The sequence below is a fragment of the Motacilla alba genome, chromosome 1 (genome assembly GCF_015832195.1).
Source record: "Motacilla alba alba isolate MOTALB_02 chromosome 1, Motacilla_alba_V1.0_pri, whole genome shotgun sequence".
In the NCBI taxonomy this organism is placed as follows: domain Eukaryota; kingdom Metazoa; phylum Chordata; class Aves; order Passeriformes; family Motacillidae; genus Motacilla; species Motacilla alba.
In genome coordinates, this window is record NC_052016.1 from 93,773,951 (window position 1) to 93,790,868 (window position 16,918).

The 16,918-nt window shown below is 36.1% G+C and overlaps 1 protein-coding gene across 6 annotated transcripts in view; it reads right to left on the reverse strand.

Annotated features, from left to right (window-relative positions):
• Positions 1–16,918, reverse strand: part of REV1 (REV1 DNA directed polymerase) — a 55,173-nt gene that overhangs the window by 26,516 nt on the left and 11,739 nt on the right. For 2 of the 6 annotated variants that reach the window (XM_038157227.1, XM_038157217.1), the window contains exons 2-7: positions 14,759–14,825; positions 13,851–13,983; positions 11,948–12,116; positions 6,165–6,314; positions 3,380–4,092; positions 1,483–1,590 (exon numbers count right to left, since the gene is read on the reverse strand). In XM_038157227.1, the coding sequence (XP_038013155.1) occupies positions 1,483–1,590; positions 3,380–4,092; positions 6,165–6,314; positions 11,948–12,116; positions 13,851–13,983; positions 14,759–14,815 (1,330 nt within the window). In that variant the 5' untranslated portion in view covers positions 14,816–14,825. The other 4 variants (XM_038157274.1, XM_038157284.1, XM_038157234.1 and 1 more) reach the window with 3 other exon arrangements.

Genomic DNA, 16,918 nt, shown 5'->3' on the forward strand with positions numbered 1-16,918 from the left:
CCTATAATAGCTTACATTTTAATAAAAGCACAACTAGGATAAGATCATAAGGATTTTTTATTTATTTTCTATAATTTCTTTCAAGCTTAGGTGCTCTCAAGGCAGAAGGAACAGCTATGAAACGGCCTTGGAATTGCAACAACGAATCTGTCTTAATTGCAGTCATATGTAAAGAAGAAAAGCTTTTCACAAGGGAAAATACAGCTAACACTAGCTTGTCTTTAATAACAAATATAAATGGAAGCTGTGAAATGTCACCAATAACCTAACGATTCATTAGTTTAAGATACAGCAAACACTAGACTGATTTTAAATACTTCAACATGTTTATAGCTTAAATAAATCAGAAAAATATACACAGGCCAAAACACTTAGTTCCACTTAGTTTAACTGTGCAAACCAAAATTTTTAGTAAACTTTTGACTTTTCTGCAATATCAACACATCCATGATGTTTCCAAAGCAAGCTAATTTATGCACTGAAAAGTCTGGCAAACTTCTGTGGAACAGAAAAAAGTATTTGCAAAAAAGTCCTACATTCTTTATGTTCCAGTAATGGAATTTGAAACTTGGCAGGAAATCAAGTTTTAAAGTACCAAACATAGCAGAAGAATCTTTAATACCGCTGTTCCTGCCTTTGGACAGAAGAGAGCAATGGAACCATATATGCATCTTACTCTTTTCCCAAGGTCTGTGATAGCTGGGAATGTGAGATGGTCACCCCTGCAACAAGCCCTCAAACTTGTGCACCCCTGAAGTTCAGTGTTTGCACAGAACTAGGATCTCCACTTCTGAATAGTGCACATGTAGAAAAGAAACCCACCAAAGTTTGCTAAGGTGCTCCACTAACTCTCCTGTGTCTTAAGGATGATCACACAACTCAGACCTCTAAATGCCGACTGAATTGTTCCTGAATCCTCCAGGTCTTATAATATGTCATGTGTAATCGCTTAGAGAGGAAAGGAAAGGAGAAGCAAACTTCTCTTGAAAAATATGCATTAGGTAGAGACAATTAATTCTCAACCTTGACCTTTCCACTTTTCTAGTTAAACAAAGCTGCTTAAACCACTTCAGGAAGAATATTAAGACTATGCAATTTTCTTTAATTTATCTCTTTTTCTTTTAATAGACAGTGCCCATACCCCACTTTTAGTATAACTGACATTCAATTTCCAATTTCTAATATGGCAGATTAAAATCTGAGCAAGTTTTTGTACAACGTCACAAAGAATAGCTACTATAGATTTAAATTCTCTCTTCTTACTTTAGATACTGAAAGGAGATAGCAAGGAGAATTCCAGTTCTCTCTTCCACTTCCTTTTGGATTGTGAGAAAATAAACAGGAATATGAAAGTTGCATGGCCTAACTACTGAAGATGCAAGAAAAAAGATTAATACGCCAAATTAACTTTATAATTGTGCAAGTTTGGTTTTTTAAAGGCTTAACTGAATAAACGGTAACATACAGACTTAAAATACTGACCTTTGAGATCTGGTCTATTTCGGATAGCCACAGACACAAAGAAGCAATCCATATCCACGTGCATTATACAGCTCTGTGGCTTGGCTGAGCTCGCAACAGACACATTACCTAGTATGAAGATACACCAACAGAAAACTTGAACCCTAATTTACACACTTCGGTGCTACTCACAGTAGTCATCAAGGTCTATTACCAAGTTTTTACCACCTCTAAACCATAAAAATGTTTGTTTCCTCTCACCAAAAGGTATTTACTCTGAGAAAGATAAACATAAACAGTACACAAACAGCCTAAACAATGAATTAACTTAGGAGTTTCTGGTTTTTATTTTCTTATACTTAACATCTTTTATCCTAACAAGGTTCCCCAAATCCAAGGAGATTAATGCATGTTGTTGGCACTGGATCTTACTTGTGTTATGTTAACACTGAATCAGAAGAGAATTTTACTCCTTTTTGCTCATCAATCAGAAGACTGCTTCAAAAGATAAAAATGTAAGTTTAGCTGCACTATGAGCTACCATTATGCTTCATTAAACACACCACAATTAGTTTTGAAAGTCCCATGCAACTGGATTTTGTCACTGCTGTACTTAGATGCATGCAAACACTGAGTGAAGATGAGCAAGGTAACTCCTCACTGAAAATTGTACATGCCTAAAACACTGGAAATGCCTTCTACAAGTTCAAGTCTGCATGTCTATGTTGCTGACCTACCAAAGGTGGCAATATCTAACAAAAAAAATTAACTTGAACAATGCATAAAGTGTAACAGTGAAAAATACTTCAGTACATCAAGTGAACTGTTCCACTTAACATCTGAGTTAATTAACTGAATAATCAGAAAAATATCCTCTTGCTTTTAATAATTTACATTTTGAACTCATTTGAAAAATAAGGACTGTCTTATAATGAGCATATTTACAAATCAAGTGATCAAGTCAAGGAGCTGCTACTTGTCAACTGAATCACAGGCATTAACTATTTGAATACTCTAGGCCAAATCAAAGAGAAAATAAAAATATATTAGCTTATACCACATTTTGATTAAAAAAATACACATTAAGTAGTTCATAAGCTAACATGTTTTATAAGTGGGGTGTCCTAACACAAACACAAGAATCAGCAAATTTATTATCTAACAATTTTTTAGATGCTGCAATTTCTCAAGCATATTTTCGTATGATTACAAGTGAATAATTTTACAGCACAGGACTCAGAATCTCTTTAATGGTACAGAGCTAACCTTTTAATTTAGTAAGACTGTAAACAAGAGATTCTAAAGATGTAAAATATTTTATCTGTAACGTTTTAACTGTAATGAATTCTGCATTTTTTCACTTTGGCCCTTGATGCAATGACATCAAATACTTCTCTTCAAGCCAGGTTTAAAAGTCTCTTATGACACTACTACCCATTTTAACAGACACAGAGCTGTATAAAACTCTAACTAACAAAAAAAAATTGGATTTTAATTCACGTCCAAATGTTACTCATCTTTTAAATGCTCATGCTGAACAGTAAGGATTTTTTCTTCTATTTTTCCCCCCTGCAGATTTTCACACAGCAACTACAGATTTGTGTATTAGATATACATGGTGTTTTTCTCCCTTATGAATCCATAGATCTTGGTAAAGTCAGAAATACTATTTCTACAAGGAAGAATTGAATATAGACCAGAGTATCACATTAAGTAACATTTTAAGTTAAAAAAACCCAACAAAGCCAACAGCACTTGCATCCATTAGTGTTCAATGCACCAAAGTCATCAAGTTTTTCCAGATAGTCTGACTATAATATGAATACTCAATACTAAATTATGTAGTCTCATTTGGACATTTAATGTACGAAGATATAAGGCATCTTCTTAACATAAACCTTCTTAAATAAGTATCTACCTGTGTCAGATTTAAGTGCAGACCTGCCTGTTTTCCATTTTTTAATTTTTTCCCTTCCTGGAAAGACACCGCTGTTTTTTCTCTGCAGGCTGTTGACAAACTCTGTCAATTCACACTTCCACGTTGATATATGATGCAGTCTTGAACGCGAATAAAAGTCAGAAATAAAACTACAATCTGAAGGTTTGGACACAGGTAAGGAAGCTGCCTTGCTAGGAGCAGGTCCAGAAGTGCTTTTTGTGCTTGAAGGCCCCTGAACAGTTGAGTGGTGAGCACCATTTATTTTAGCATTACTGTGCAAAAATGAAGATGAGGATGAGTTACTCATAGTCCTGTGTGGACTCCAAGAAAAGTCTGTATTTTTGTTGCTTTGCTGCAACTGCTGCACTGTGCAGTCTCTAAAGTCAACCATGCCTTTGTCAGTCTTCCCCTCCTCCTGCACAGGGCCTGGAGACAACCTGCCTGCAACACCGTTGCCGGAGGGCACCAAGCAATCCTGTGTCTTTAAGGCACTGGTAGAAGTGTGTGTGTGTCCATTAAAAAGGGCAGTGCTGTCTTTATGAGATTGAATCCCATTTTGTTTCCGTATGGGAAGAATCTCCTCCAGCTCCATAAATCCAAAATCGTCACTTTCTTCTTCCTCTTCCTCATTCCAGCTGTTTATTCCATTGGGTGTGATTTCATTTTCCATTTCATACTTCTTAATATGATTTCTGAAACAGATGTAGTAATTAAATACCATATATTTTATAAATAAAGGTACATTTACATGTAATTTCAAGCTTTTTCTACTTATGTGTTCTCAATTTATACTTCAGTTACATTCCCAAGACAATTATCTCAAATTCTGAGTCACACCCTCTCAAAGAACAAAAGATAACGCCAAACCAAAGATTTTACACATTTCATGCAATATTAACAAGGAGTTTACATGGGAGTGACCACGCTCACATTAGAAAAGCTATTTCCAAGATCTTTAATCTGGCAGGCAGTTTCCCACTGAATTACAGCAATTATTTGTTTGTTAACAGAACTGTACTGCCACACGCAGCATGAATGTTGCAGGAATACGCAAACCATCAGAAGGAGCTGTTCTTTTACCAAGAGATGTGATTTTCCTTAACTAGTTATAAACAAACAAAAAGAAATGACAAATATATACACAGAACTATTTTTTTGGAAATTATTTTAATGTTAGATCCATTTTATATTTTCATAATGAAAAAATCTCTTCAAGCTCTAGAAATCACTTAGCTTTGATAAAAACCACAAACAAACTAATTTTCAGCTTTTAAGCCGATAAACCAAAGTATTCTGCCACAAGCACACTAGCACAAAGACAAAGCTTCCAATCAAAAAATTAACTCTGGAAATGAAAACCAAAGTCTTCAAGAGTTCTATACACTCTTATTCTGCTGGAAAAAAAACCCCAACAAACCCAACCATCACTCCCAGCACCAAAGCTAGCAATTTAAGTACACAAAAATAGGTGGGGAAAAAATTAGCTATTCAGTATGCTACTGAAACTGGAAACTCAATTAAGCATGAAAACAATTTGGTTAAGATTATCCAAATATAAATTGCAGTAAAGATCGTATTTTTGAAGAGCTGTGTGGTTGAAAATGGTATATTAAGTGGCACATACTTAGTGGATAGGCAGGCTTTTAAAGTAATGTTTTTCAGACTACACTGACACTTTGGGAAGTCTGAATATCCTTCTCATTTAAAAAATCTTCAACAATGCAATAGTAAGAGGTGATGATGATGATTGTACCACTCATTGTTTAAAATATGGGTATGAAATACTGCTTGAGATATTAATTTTTTGAGACTGGTTTTATTTTCCCAAGTGTAGATAAATCCCACTCATGTGGTGAAGTCTGCTCAGCATTATGCACAACTGGATTGTAAAAAAATCAGCAGACTGTGGAAGAACTCAGATCACCAGCACAAATCACAAAGTATAGTATCTTGCACAGTATCCTTGGCCCTCCGTGAGTAGTAGTGTTGAACCAGATGACATCAAGGTATCTTTTCCAACCTAAAAAATTCTATAATGTTATTATTCTTGCCTATAAAAAACAAACAATGTATTTCTGAAAAAGATGCAGGAACCTTCTTATTAAAAAAAAATATCTAGAAGAATTCAAGTGGAATGTTTCTTTCCAAACTCCAATTCCTCTGCCAGTGAAAAAGTTTCACTGGTGCTTTCTCTTCAAGTCTCCTCTCAAGGTCTTAGGTGTCTTAGGATAATTTTTTATATTGTAATTTCATTTTTCAATCCATCTTCTCTCTCAAGCATGACTTAAACCTTGGTGTTAGCATACATAATGTATGCTGGGACTTCCTTTTTTTTTTAAGAGGCTAAAAAAAGAGATTAACAACTAGTATGCATTTATATTCATTCCTAGGCACCTTTAGCAAAAGCAGTCACCAGCTTTTTATTTTTGAGATAAAGACTCACTTTTCAGTCCCACCTATCAGAATCCTTTAATGCATGCCTGTTACCTCCATACAGATATATTACATCCTAGGACTCCTAGGTCATATTATCAAACAAACTGTGGTCCAAAGACTAGAGATAAGGCTTGGAGTCAGGGTAACTGAGTTCCTTCCCCAACTATTCATACAGCTGTACCTTACTTTTAAATTTCAGCACCTCAGAGCTTACAAAGCTGAAATGCCCCTTAAAAAGCTGAAATGAGCTTTAAAAATGCTATTTACAGATGCAAACTCATTGTGGGTGAATGATGAGCATCTGCATTACAAAATCAGAAACACTTACACCCTGTTGAGATCTTTAGCTATATTGCTTGGACCTGGCACAGCATCTTCAGGTTTGCGTACGCTGTTAAAGTTGAGACCTTTCTGAACGCTTGACTGCTTGGTGTAAAGCTGATATGGAATGTGGGAAAGGAGACGTCCAGCTTTAATGCTGAAAAAAAAAAAAAAGAAAAACCAGGTCACTGCTTAAGAAATTTTGAAGAAATCCCAACCTTTTATGTTAAAAGAACCCCCTTATTTGTACTTGTAGTGCCTTCCACAACCCCTTTCTCACCCTTAACTGGATTGAACTGAAAAGTAATTTGTGATGTGGTGACTTGTGCAACAAGAGGTATTTGCAAACATGTGTTGGTCAGTAGTCTACATCCATTTCTCTTTCCAACTGACACACACAAACCCCAAATATTTAATTTAAACAAAACAGTCAGAAAACCCTTGCTTAGTGGTCCAGGTTATTCTACCTGAACAACAGTGATTGAGCTCTTTATCATGGAAGAAATTAGGGTAGAATTTGAAGGAGGTCAGCTAGGATGTGGTTCACTGTTAAAAATTAACTACTTTTTCCATTCCACAAGGCTAATTACCTTTTCTTGTAAAAAATTCACTGAGGCAAGCTAAACAGAAGAATAATTTCCAAACAGACCTACCATAAATATCTACAGCAATCATTCCAGTTATTCCTACTGTGTTCCAGTCTATCTCCCTCTTCTTTTTCATCTTCCACTGAAACTGCAATTATACTTGAGTAACTGCTAAATTCCTTAGGGAAGCCACACATTTGGAAGTGAAATAGTCTTAAAAATACACCACAGGATGATTTAATCCCTCCACCCCAACACCTGTTGCTGCAGCAGAGATAAGAGCCTTCCAAGCCTACACTTCACCTCTTTTTTGTACACAATTCCTCATACTGAACACTGGCTCAGAGACGCTGGGACTTCTTCCAGCAGAGGAACCTCTCCCGTATCAAAGCAGATTAGTATTAGCATTCAGTTTTGAAGATAGAACTGGAGTCAGATTTTAAAGATCATTTAGCTCTGTGTTTTTCAGCACCTGAATGCTTTCTCTTGCTCCAATCTGCACTACTATCAAGGGAGCTGGACAGTAGAACAAAAGCCCTTGTGAGTTTTCTGGCTGCAATTAGAGAGAATATAGTAGGAGATCACATTTCCCAATTAGATAAATTAAAACTAGTTAAGCATATACATATACCTGGTAAGGTTTCTATGGAAATGGAATAGCAAAACAGCCACAAAAATTTATCAATTGAATACTGTTTGATACATGAATATATATCATTCATAAAGGAGCATTATTTGCATTAAACATTGCCAAACAGAGTTAAAAACACACCTGGGAGAGTTCCAAAGCTTTCTTGTACACAAAGTGGTAATACAGCATCTGAGTTTTTTACGATGACTGACTTGACTGTTTCTCAAAAGGCCGTGTGAACATAGGTGCAGAACCAACTTGGCAATATTTCAGAGTAATTGCTACAATTTCAAGATGATTAAAGAAATCCACATTTATTTAAGAACTTGTTCACAACGCCACGGTTTTAGCTACTGGAGTAGCTGCATTACTAGATAAACAAACAGTTGTTTTTTCCAAACTGCATTACCACGAAGCAATAGGAATCCTAGTTAAGATACACCATTCAACATCTTTACCCATTTCACCTTCCCTGTGTCACAGAATTCATAATAACTAAAAAAAATTAGGTTGGAAAGGACCTCTGGAGGTCTCTAGTCCAAACACGTTATCTTTAAAGTCATATCAGGTTGCCCTGGACTAAAAGTCCACCCAAATTATGAGTATCTCCAAAGGCAGAAACTCTACAACCCTCTCTAGGTGCCTGTTTCCCTGCTTACTCTCTTTTAAGTATGAAAAATCTTTTTCTTATAGTCGAACTTCTCTTTTCTGCAACTTGTGACTATTGCCTCTTGTCCTCTTGCTGTACATCTTGAAGAAAAATCTGGCTCCACGTCCTTCGTAACCACCATACAGGTAATGAAAGACAACAGTTAGACTCCATCCTAGTCCCCTCTCCAAGCAGAACAGAACCAGCTTCCTCAGTCTCTTGTTATATATCACATGCTCATATTGGTAGTACTCCTCTGAACTGAACACTGCAGTTGTCAGTATTTCTCTTACTGAAAAGCCCAAAATTTGACACACAACTCCAGATTTAACTTCAGAAGTGTTGCACAAATTGGAAGAATACCTTGCCTTGATCTGGACTGTGGTCTTGCTAATGCAACCAGTAGCTGTTAGCCTATATCTCCACAAGGGCACAATTGCAGCTTCACAGTTATCTTTTAGGGTAAGAGCTGAGGGTCCTGCTGGATTACAGGGCTGTGTCTCAGCCAGCGAGCCCCTAGCCTGTCTGGTTGCATGGAACTAACTCTGTCTTGCGTTCAGGACTCTCTGCATTTTGCTTTGTTGAATTTCATCAAGTTTCTGCCATCCCATTCCTACCGTCCATTGATGCTCCCCAAAGGGCAGACCTTCTCTACAGTGTATCAACTGTTGCCTTCTAAATCATCCACAAACTTGCCGAAGCTACTTTCCACTGTATCACCAATGTCCACATTTTTAGTGAATTCATAAACCGTATCTGCCGCAGTATAAACCCTTCAGAAATACCCCTTGTGGCTATTTGCTAGTTTGACTCTGAACTGCTGACCACTGTGGTGACCGAGGCAGCTGGGCCACTACTTACATCCCTCAGCCAGCAGCCCACTATCCAATTCATATCTCCCCAATTTGTCTTCAACAATGCAACAGGGGACTGTGTCAAAAGCACTACTGTAGTCATAGCAAATGATAGCTACTCCTCTCTTTTGCATTTGAAATCCTCATCAGAAAACTAGGTGTCATACCAGAATAGGATTTTAAAAAAATATTTTAAACTATTTTCTTCATATTTGTATTAGCTTAACAGGGTTCTTTAGGAAAAAATATTGACCTGATTTGAAAATCAAAATAAGGAATCCACAAATACTGGTACCTCATGTCAGCTATCCTCAGTCTCTGAAAAGTGATTATAAATGTCAAAGAATGTTAAAAGAATATTCAAACTTTAAAATCAAGCCCTCAGATCATCTGAATTTGGCTTTCACTGCACAATAACCTTTCCACGCTACATAATGGTAGTATAGTGTAATGGTGTATTTTTCAAATAAAGTAATACTGACTTAGGAAGAAGGCGTGCCTGTAATTCTCTTCATTTGTTGCAAACATGGAGAGGTAGCAAAAACACACAATAAGGGGCATGCAGAAAGAATGATTTTGTCGCTACAGCAACCACACTATTACTCTGCAACACTGGATTTTGCAACTACTGTTACAGAAGATCTCTATGGGATGCTAACTAAACTAAAATTCTAGAGCCACTTCCATTTAACAACAGATTTATAAGAGTCTGACTTCAGACCATAGTTCAGAATACGCAAAGCCTTTAATGCAACAATAAAGTTCTTCATATGCCTCACTATCCTCATGCAAGTAACTCTGCAGAATCTTATATAGTTTCCATGGCATATTCCAAATTATGAACATTTCTGGTGTTTCACCTCAATGTCCTTTAGTTGGCTCTCAAAAAAATTAAATTAAATAATAGCCATTGTAATGGTGCTATGTTACATTCATTAATCTTTGGAAAGCAGACAGATGCTATAGTGATAAGCACCAATAAAAGACAGGAATTAATTATTCATTTCATTACCAGCAAAGAATTCAAGTCACATGCAATAAGTAAGGAACAGGAGACAAAAAGGAAAAGCCAGGTCACTGTATTAGCAGTCTGTAACCTGAACTCAATCTTTTCTGTACAGAGAACGTGGCAGGTGCCATAGTGAAAAAAGATGGCATGTGATCATGTAATTAAGGATTAAAACATAATATATGCTCATAAGGAACAAATCAAAGCTCCACAGACAAACAACTTCCTCATTCTGCAACCTTGGGTGACAAGACCACAGATCTAACAACGCTGTTTTGCCAGCAGTTTGTGACAGCAACATTTTAGGGTAGATTCTTAACCAAACTGAAAAAATTGCAAACCCATCATACTGCCTAGAAGAGAACTGCAGAGGGGCTCTTTACAAGACTGTGTAGTGGCAGGACAAGGGGGAATAGCTTGAAGCTGACAGAGGGTGGGTTTTGATCAGGTATTAGAAAGTAAGTCTTTACTGTGAGGATCATGAGGCACCGGAACAGATTGCTCAGAGAAGCTGTGGATGCCCCATGCCTGAATGGATGAGGCTTTGAGCAATTTCATCCAAGGTCTAGTGGAAGGTGACCTAATCCATGGCAAGGAGGTTGGAACTACATGATCTTTAAGGTCCCTTCCAATTCTATGAAATCGGAAACTCTACATCTACTACACTAATTTTCACTAACTGATCTACTGAGAACATAATTTGGTATTCCGTATACAGAGAAGTATTATTTAATCCCTGAGTATTCTTTAATACTGTTGAGAAGAAGGGAAACAAAAAAGATGTGGTTACAAAATTAGCTTCTATTCTAGATTATAATATGAACCCTGTTCTCTTGAGACAGTGAATCCCCCCATTTTCTTGTGCTCAAACTCATGTATCTGTCTATGCTTGCTATTTCTGACTTATTCTAGAGTACAACCTTCCAGAGCCACAATGCGGAATCTGAACACAACACACCAGAATAAAAATTTTAGAAGATTTGATATATCAGGTTCTATGAAGTCTCTACTGAACATACACAAATTGATCTTTCCAATATGGTCAAAATCATACCAAGCTCTAATGGCACAAATAAAAAACAGTCACATCTTCCAAATAAAAAACACACTTGCCATCAGTTTTCCAAGTCCTTAAACACAGGGGTGAGGCCCTAAAAGTGTTGGGAAAAAAAATCTACCCAAAGTCTTTTTCAAGCTGAATAACTTAAAATGTCTAACTAAAGTTTAAAAATTGACCATAAAGATACATTAAATGAAACAGCTGAATACAAAGGACTGGAAACCATCAAACTGCAAATAAGATTTCACACATGCATTACGGAACAGTTCCTTGCCTGTTTCTGCTGGTTATCTAGGAAAGAGGCTACTTAAGAATGGCCTGACACCAGCAGGATAATTTCTAGAACATGATCCTGCCTGTTCTATTTCCTATGAGTTCCTCAGACGGAAGTAGAGAGACGCAAGCCACAATAACTGCTCTGAGCTTGGCTATTGTCTTTATCAAGGACAACTTCAGTGGATTCTATATATTCCAGGGGATGGAGAAAACAAAGAACATAAATATTTTGTAAATTAAATGTAGACTTTTTTTTCCTTTAGTTTTTATTATTTTCTTACAAAGTCACAACACAATAAATGTTTAGATGGGTTAGTTCCAATTTTATGTGAACACTTTTCAATTGCCATCCTTCTTTATATACAGATGACATGAAACTTATGCAAAACACACGACAGGAGATTTAAAACAATCACATAGTAGTTATTCAACATCCTGAGATGTCTAGTCAATTGGTTAGATATTAAACAGAATGAAGAGGATAATGTTCAGTTTCCTAATATGCTTGAGACTTTCTGAATGCTCTTGGTGAAGTTTCTTAAAGAACAATCCCAAAGAAACAAATCTTCAGTGTAACGGTGGTATTTCTACTCAGCTGTTCCATGACTTAATTATTTTAAGCTAAACCATAATCTCAAAATGCAATCTTTTTTCTGTCCAGATTTTTCTTGGTTTCTCTTCCCCCAAAAGGGAAAATCTCCAAATGCAGTAGATGTAAATTTACCTTTCCACGATCCACTCTGGCCGAACTACTTTTTCTCCTTTCAATTCTTTTATTTTGGCATTTGGAAGATTGGTGGCAATAATGTGAGTTGTTTTTGATCTGGAATAGTACACATGGTATTGGCCTCCATGTAACATCATCAGCCTTCTTAATTCATCAGCTGAGGGATCTATAAAATTAAAACCAGAAATATTCCTGTTTAGTGTCAGCAAATACAGTGAGAGAAATAACTTTAATTGATAAATATGATGCCATGGTCAGAAAGAGTGAAAACCATTGTTTTACTCTGGAAAAAAACTTACAAGTTCTTCAAATAACAAATCAGAAAAACATTTTGCAAAAAAATGCAGAAAACTGTGGTTTTGAAAACACTAACTCAAAATGCAAACATTCTACTTGCGAAGAGGAGCTTCCCACAAAATGTATGGCAGAAGGCAGGAAAAAATACTCAAGTAATATTAAACTACATCAAAAATGCTTTACATCAACATAATACAAAATTGGATTATCTTTTCACCAGAGTTCAGGAGAAGAGTTTATACCCAGAAGCCACAGAAAATAATTAATATCAAAAGGGTTTAGCAACAGCACAGAACTCCTACTATGTAATTTCTGATGTACTGAAGCAGTTAGGTCACTCCTTCCTTACCAGGTTATTCTTGAGTTGTTACAGGGAACAAAGAATACCTTAAAAACCAACAACTTTTCTGATCTCCTCAAACGTTTTAAAAACACTACTTATTTTGCAAGCAGAAGTAGGGAAAAAAAAAAGAAAGTGTTAGCTTTGGAAAATGTTTGCAGTGGCATCACACAGGCACCAAAAGATTTGGGTCAACACCAACACAATGTCTGAATAGTGAATCTAGCACAAGATATTTTTTTTAAGAAGTTGAACAATACAAGAATGAGGAAAAATTTTTTAAAGGCTACAGTTACAATTCTTTTCTTTAAACTCTCAGAAAATGTCTAACATTTCATTATTCCTCTAACTTCTAACTAAAAATAGCACACACTTTCTACGAGTGTTACATTTCCTACTCCAGCCTTTTGGACAACCATCTTCTGGAGCTCTTTTAAGGGACTAGCCCCTTGAAGAATATACAAATGTTGGATTTTCACCAAAGAAAATGCCTGCATTAAACAACCAATCCATATGTATTAATGGTTTAACATATCCACTTTAACCTTTTTCAATCCATTTGAGCCCTGTGCTTAAACCAGCACTAATCTATCCCATAGAAGCTCTATGCATCAGTTACATAATAATCACAACATTCCTGGCAGAGATCCCTGAATAAGGCTTCTGGGGAGTTTCCAAAAGGTTATTAAGCTGCTTTACAGAAATAAGAAGCATGAACATAAGCATGGTAGATTAAAAACCTTACTCCAGCTACCATGCACTATCAGTCCATCACAGATGGTCCCTACAATCTACAAAAGTCTTACCTTTTGCTCCTCCTTCCCCTATCAGTAGGTTCTGTCTCACACATTATGTCACTCTGAGCAAGAAAACTTGGACAGATTCTCCCAAATGTAAATTTAAGGCATACAATCTAACCATCACTAATTTGAAAAATTAAAAATTTAATGAGTGTAGGAGGATGGAGGATATTAAAAGGCTTCATTTCAAATAATAAGATCACAGAAACATGGAAAGATCTACTCCTATTTCTACAAGTTATGTTATATAAATGATACAGTAAAGCAATATTTATATTCAGAATGTAAATCAGTTTTTTTTATATTGAAAACCTTAATAACGAAAAACAACGGTATATACAAAACATATACAGCCATTGTCATGTACTTAGCTGCAAATTCATGTGTTTTGCAGTTACTTCCACTCAGGATGGTAAACATGAGAATGACACAATACAGATCCTTAAGAAAAATAAAGGTTCACCTGTCAAGCCATTGACGTAGATGGCGACTCCGCTAAAGATACTTGATGAATTTCCGTCCCTCTGCTGTTGTATGGCTGAATCTGACCGGAACTGATCCTCCAATTTCTTAACTTTTGCTGACATGTACCCACCCTAGTTTTTAAATCAAAACAAAACACAACCCATGATGACAGTCCTATTTCCTAATGTTTACATACAGAAACTGGTCAATTATAAGACTCGAAAGGTAAGGAACATTCCTCCAAAATGTATTTGGTTGACACATAAAAGACATTTATTTTTCAAATGAAAAATAGCAAATGCTCCACTATAAACTTACATCTACATGATAACTGCATGTTGTTATCAACATGGCAGGATTTATTTCATACTCCTTAATCTTCTTCTTATAGGAAAAGATTCTATATATAAAAAAGATTCTATATATATAAAAACTCTTATAGAATAAAAAGAAGATGAAAAAACACAATTATGCAAATTTGGGTGCTAAATCGGTGACTCATTGCCTAACAAAACAATGTGGTTCTATATATTTTCAGTCCTTAAATATACACAGGACAGTAGTACTCTACACATTGATGTAAATTAGGTGGCTCAGTTATTGTTTGTCCAACTACAGAAAGTGGTGGAGACAACTGTAAATAGTTTTCAAATTACTTATATTTTAAATGGTGATTTAGAACTATTCAAGGGTCTGCACTTATTATAATGAAATTTAGTGATTATTGTGAACACAGACTTCAAAACTTGGTAATTAAAAATTTTCTTTTAAACTTAATTATGTGTTTTCAAGTAAAGTTAAAAGGGTTTCATAGCGTCGTCTTAGCATGTAAAACAAAACTGTAATCCCTTTTTAACCACAGTGCCATCTACCTGTTTCAAAAAAGCCACTAGGTTTCGAACATACCCATATTCCCCATCCATCGCCATCGGCAGCTCGTTTCCGCCATCCACCCCGCCTCATACTGAAGCTTCTGCAGAGGAAGAACAATGCTTGATCAATTAAATGTTCATCAGTGGCATTTCAATGATGGCACTACAGGCCATTTACAGATTATCACAAAGATTAATTTTTTTCAATCAACTTCACTGAAGTATTTGAGTTTCACAGCCAATCTAGAAATGCAAGATCACATAAAAACACATTCCCCAGTTTTGCAGTAATGCATACCGTGATTCCTGTGACACATCAAAAACCACACACGCACCTTTTGCTTTATTCACCCTGAATATTAAAAACTCCTTACAATGTTCACTGTCCATTACAATTTATTACATTCTTTTTGTTCATCATACATCTCCTGTTAAAAAAGGAATAATAAAAGGTTCTTAAATACAACTGCCAACATCCATGCAAAATATTGTCCAGGTCATGAACAATCTTTTATTTCCTATTTGATACCATAGACATGGTGCAATGCAGGCAGCCATCTCCTGGTATTAGAGACTGGATTAATGGATTTACAATGGAGACACCAATGGATTTACATCTGATTATAAAACATCCAAGCATATGTTGCTGTAATGCAATATATCACATCAAAGCAAAAACCAAAGGTGATCTTATGGTCAAAGAAAAGCCAGCAGTTTAAGTGACCTAGTATGATCTATAGTTAGGTTTGTGATTTGATTCTTTAAGGCTTTTTATTTGCATTGCTTAATAAATAAATAAACAAACCCAACCAGCCAAACTGCAGTTCTCCTTTTTGCAAGACACTTATCCCTGGACCACAAGCTGAACACAGCCGTGTCCCCAGATGAGCTATTAGTTGGCTAGACCAGAACTCCTGGATAGAAAAAGCAATGCTTGGACTGTGGCCAACTGTTCACTGCACCCAAGTGATTCATATTTACTATAGCTGTTGTAAAACTGATTTTAGAATATTGATTAATGATGTGGTAAGATCATGAGATCACTGCCTGGTATTACATCACTCACTTTTCAAACAAAATAGTTCTCTAAATAAAAAGACAAAATAGTTCTCTAAATAAAAAGACAAAATAGTTCTCTAAATAAAAAGACAAAATAGTCTTTTAGGTCTATCAGCTCTTAGAGGATCAGCACAAGACTCTGAAACGAAAAAAAGGTGACTGTCGTAAGTTTTCTATTTCATTATATATTTAATTTATATTCCTTTATCCTCCCTAAAAACCATGCAAAACTACAGTAAATACATAGAAGAAAGTCAACTACTTTTATTTCCATCCTTGCCCACATCCTTGCTTTTAGAGTCTCTGGACTATCCACAGCATTGTCCAGTAACAAGAGCACAGAAGCTTCACTCAGTCTCCAGCTTACCAGAAAGCACAAACAGCTGTGGACAGAGATGATAACACATTCTGGTCATTTTCCTATCCAGGCCTTCTACTGCACTGTTTTGGAGACTACCCCGTTTATAGTATTAACATTCAATTTCTTATGAACCTAGCTGAATGTGAGTCCTAGTTTTTGTCTCTTAATTCCTTTTTGTCCTAGAGGACTAAGTAGGCATACTCTGATATCCAGTTAAACCACCTTGGACTGCAAAATAAGACACAGCTGCCGCAGAACTTTTCATAAGTACTATAATTTTCATTGACTACTGCACATATGCCAAATCAGGCAACCACAGAATTATAGTCAAAGCAGGTAGCAGGTATTTTGAAAAGGTAAGCATCTGTTTTATGTTTCAGGACCTCCACAAACACAGAAAGATCATGATGCACTTGGTTCTGTGCTAACAATTGCTTGTAACTTGATACACAACTGACATAGACGTTGTTGTGTGTGCAATTATGAAGATCAATTACAAATCAAGGAGATGAGCTCTACACCAACATCCAAAACAAAGCAACCTCTCCTCAAATTGCTGTGTTTTCCCTCTAGGTATCTGCATTTCTTACCCACAGACCTGTTTCCAAGACATCAGGCCTTCTGAAATTAATTTTTAGTGGTTTGGATTGCATCTAATAGATACCACAGAACTCTTAAGCACGGAGGAAAAAGAGAGGAGGTGAGCTAGATGACCACTTAAGATACAAAACTGACTTTTTTTCCTGCAGAGGACAGTGTACAGTGAAAATGGCT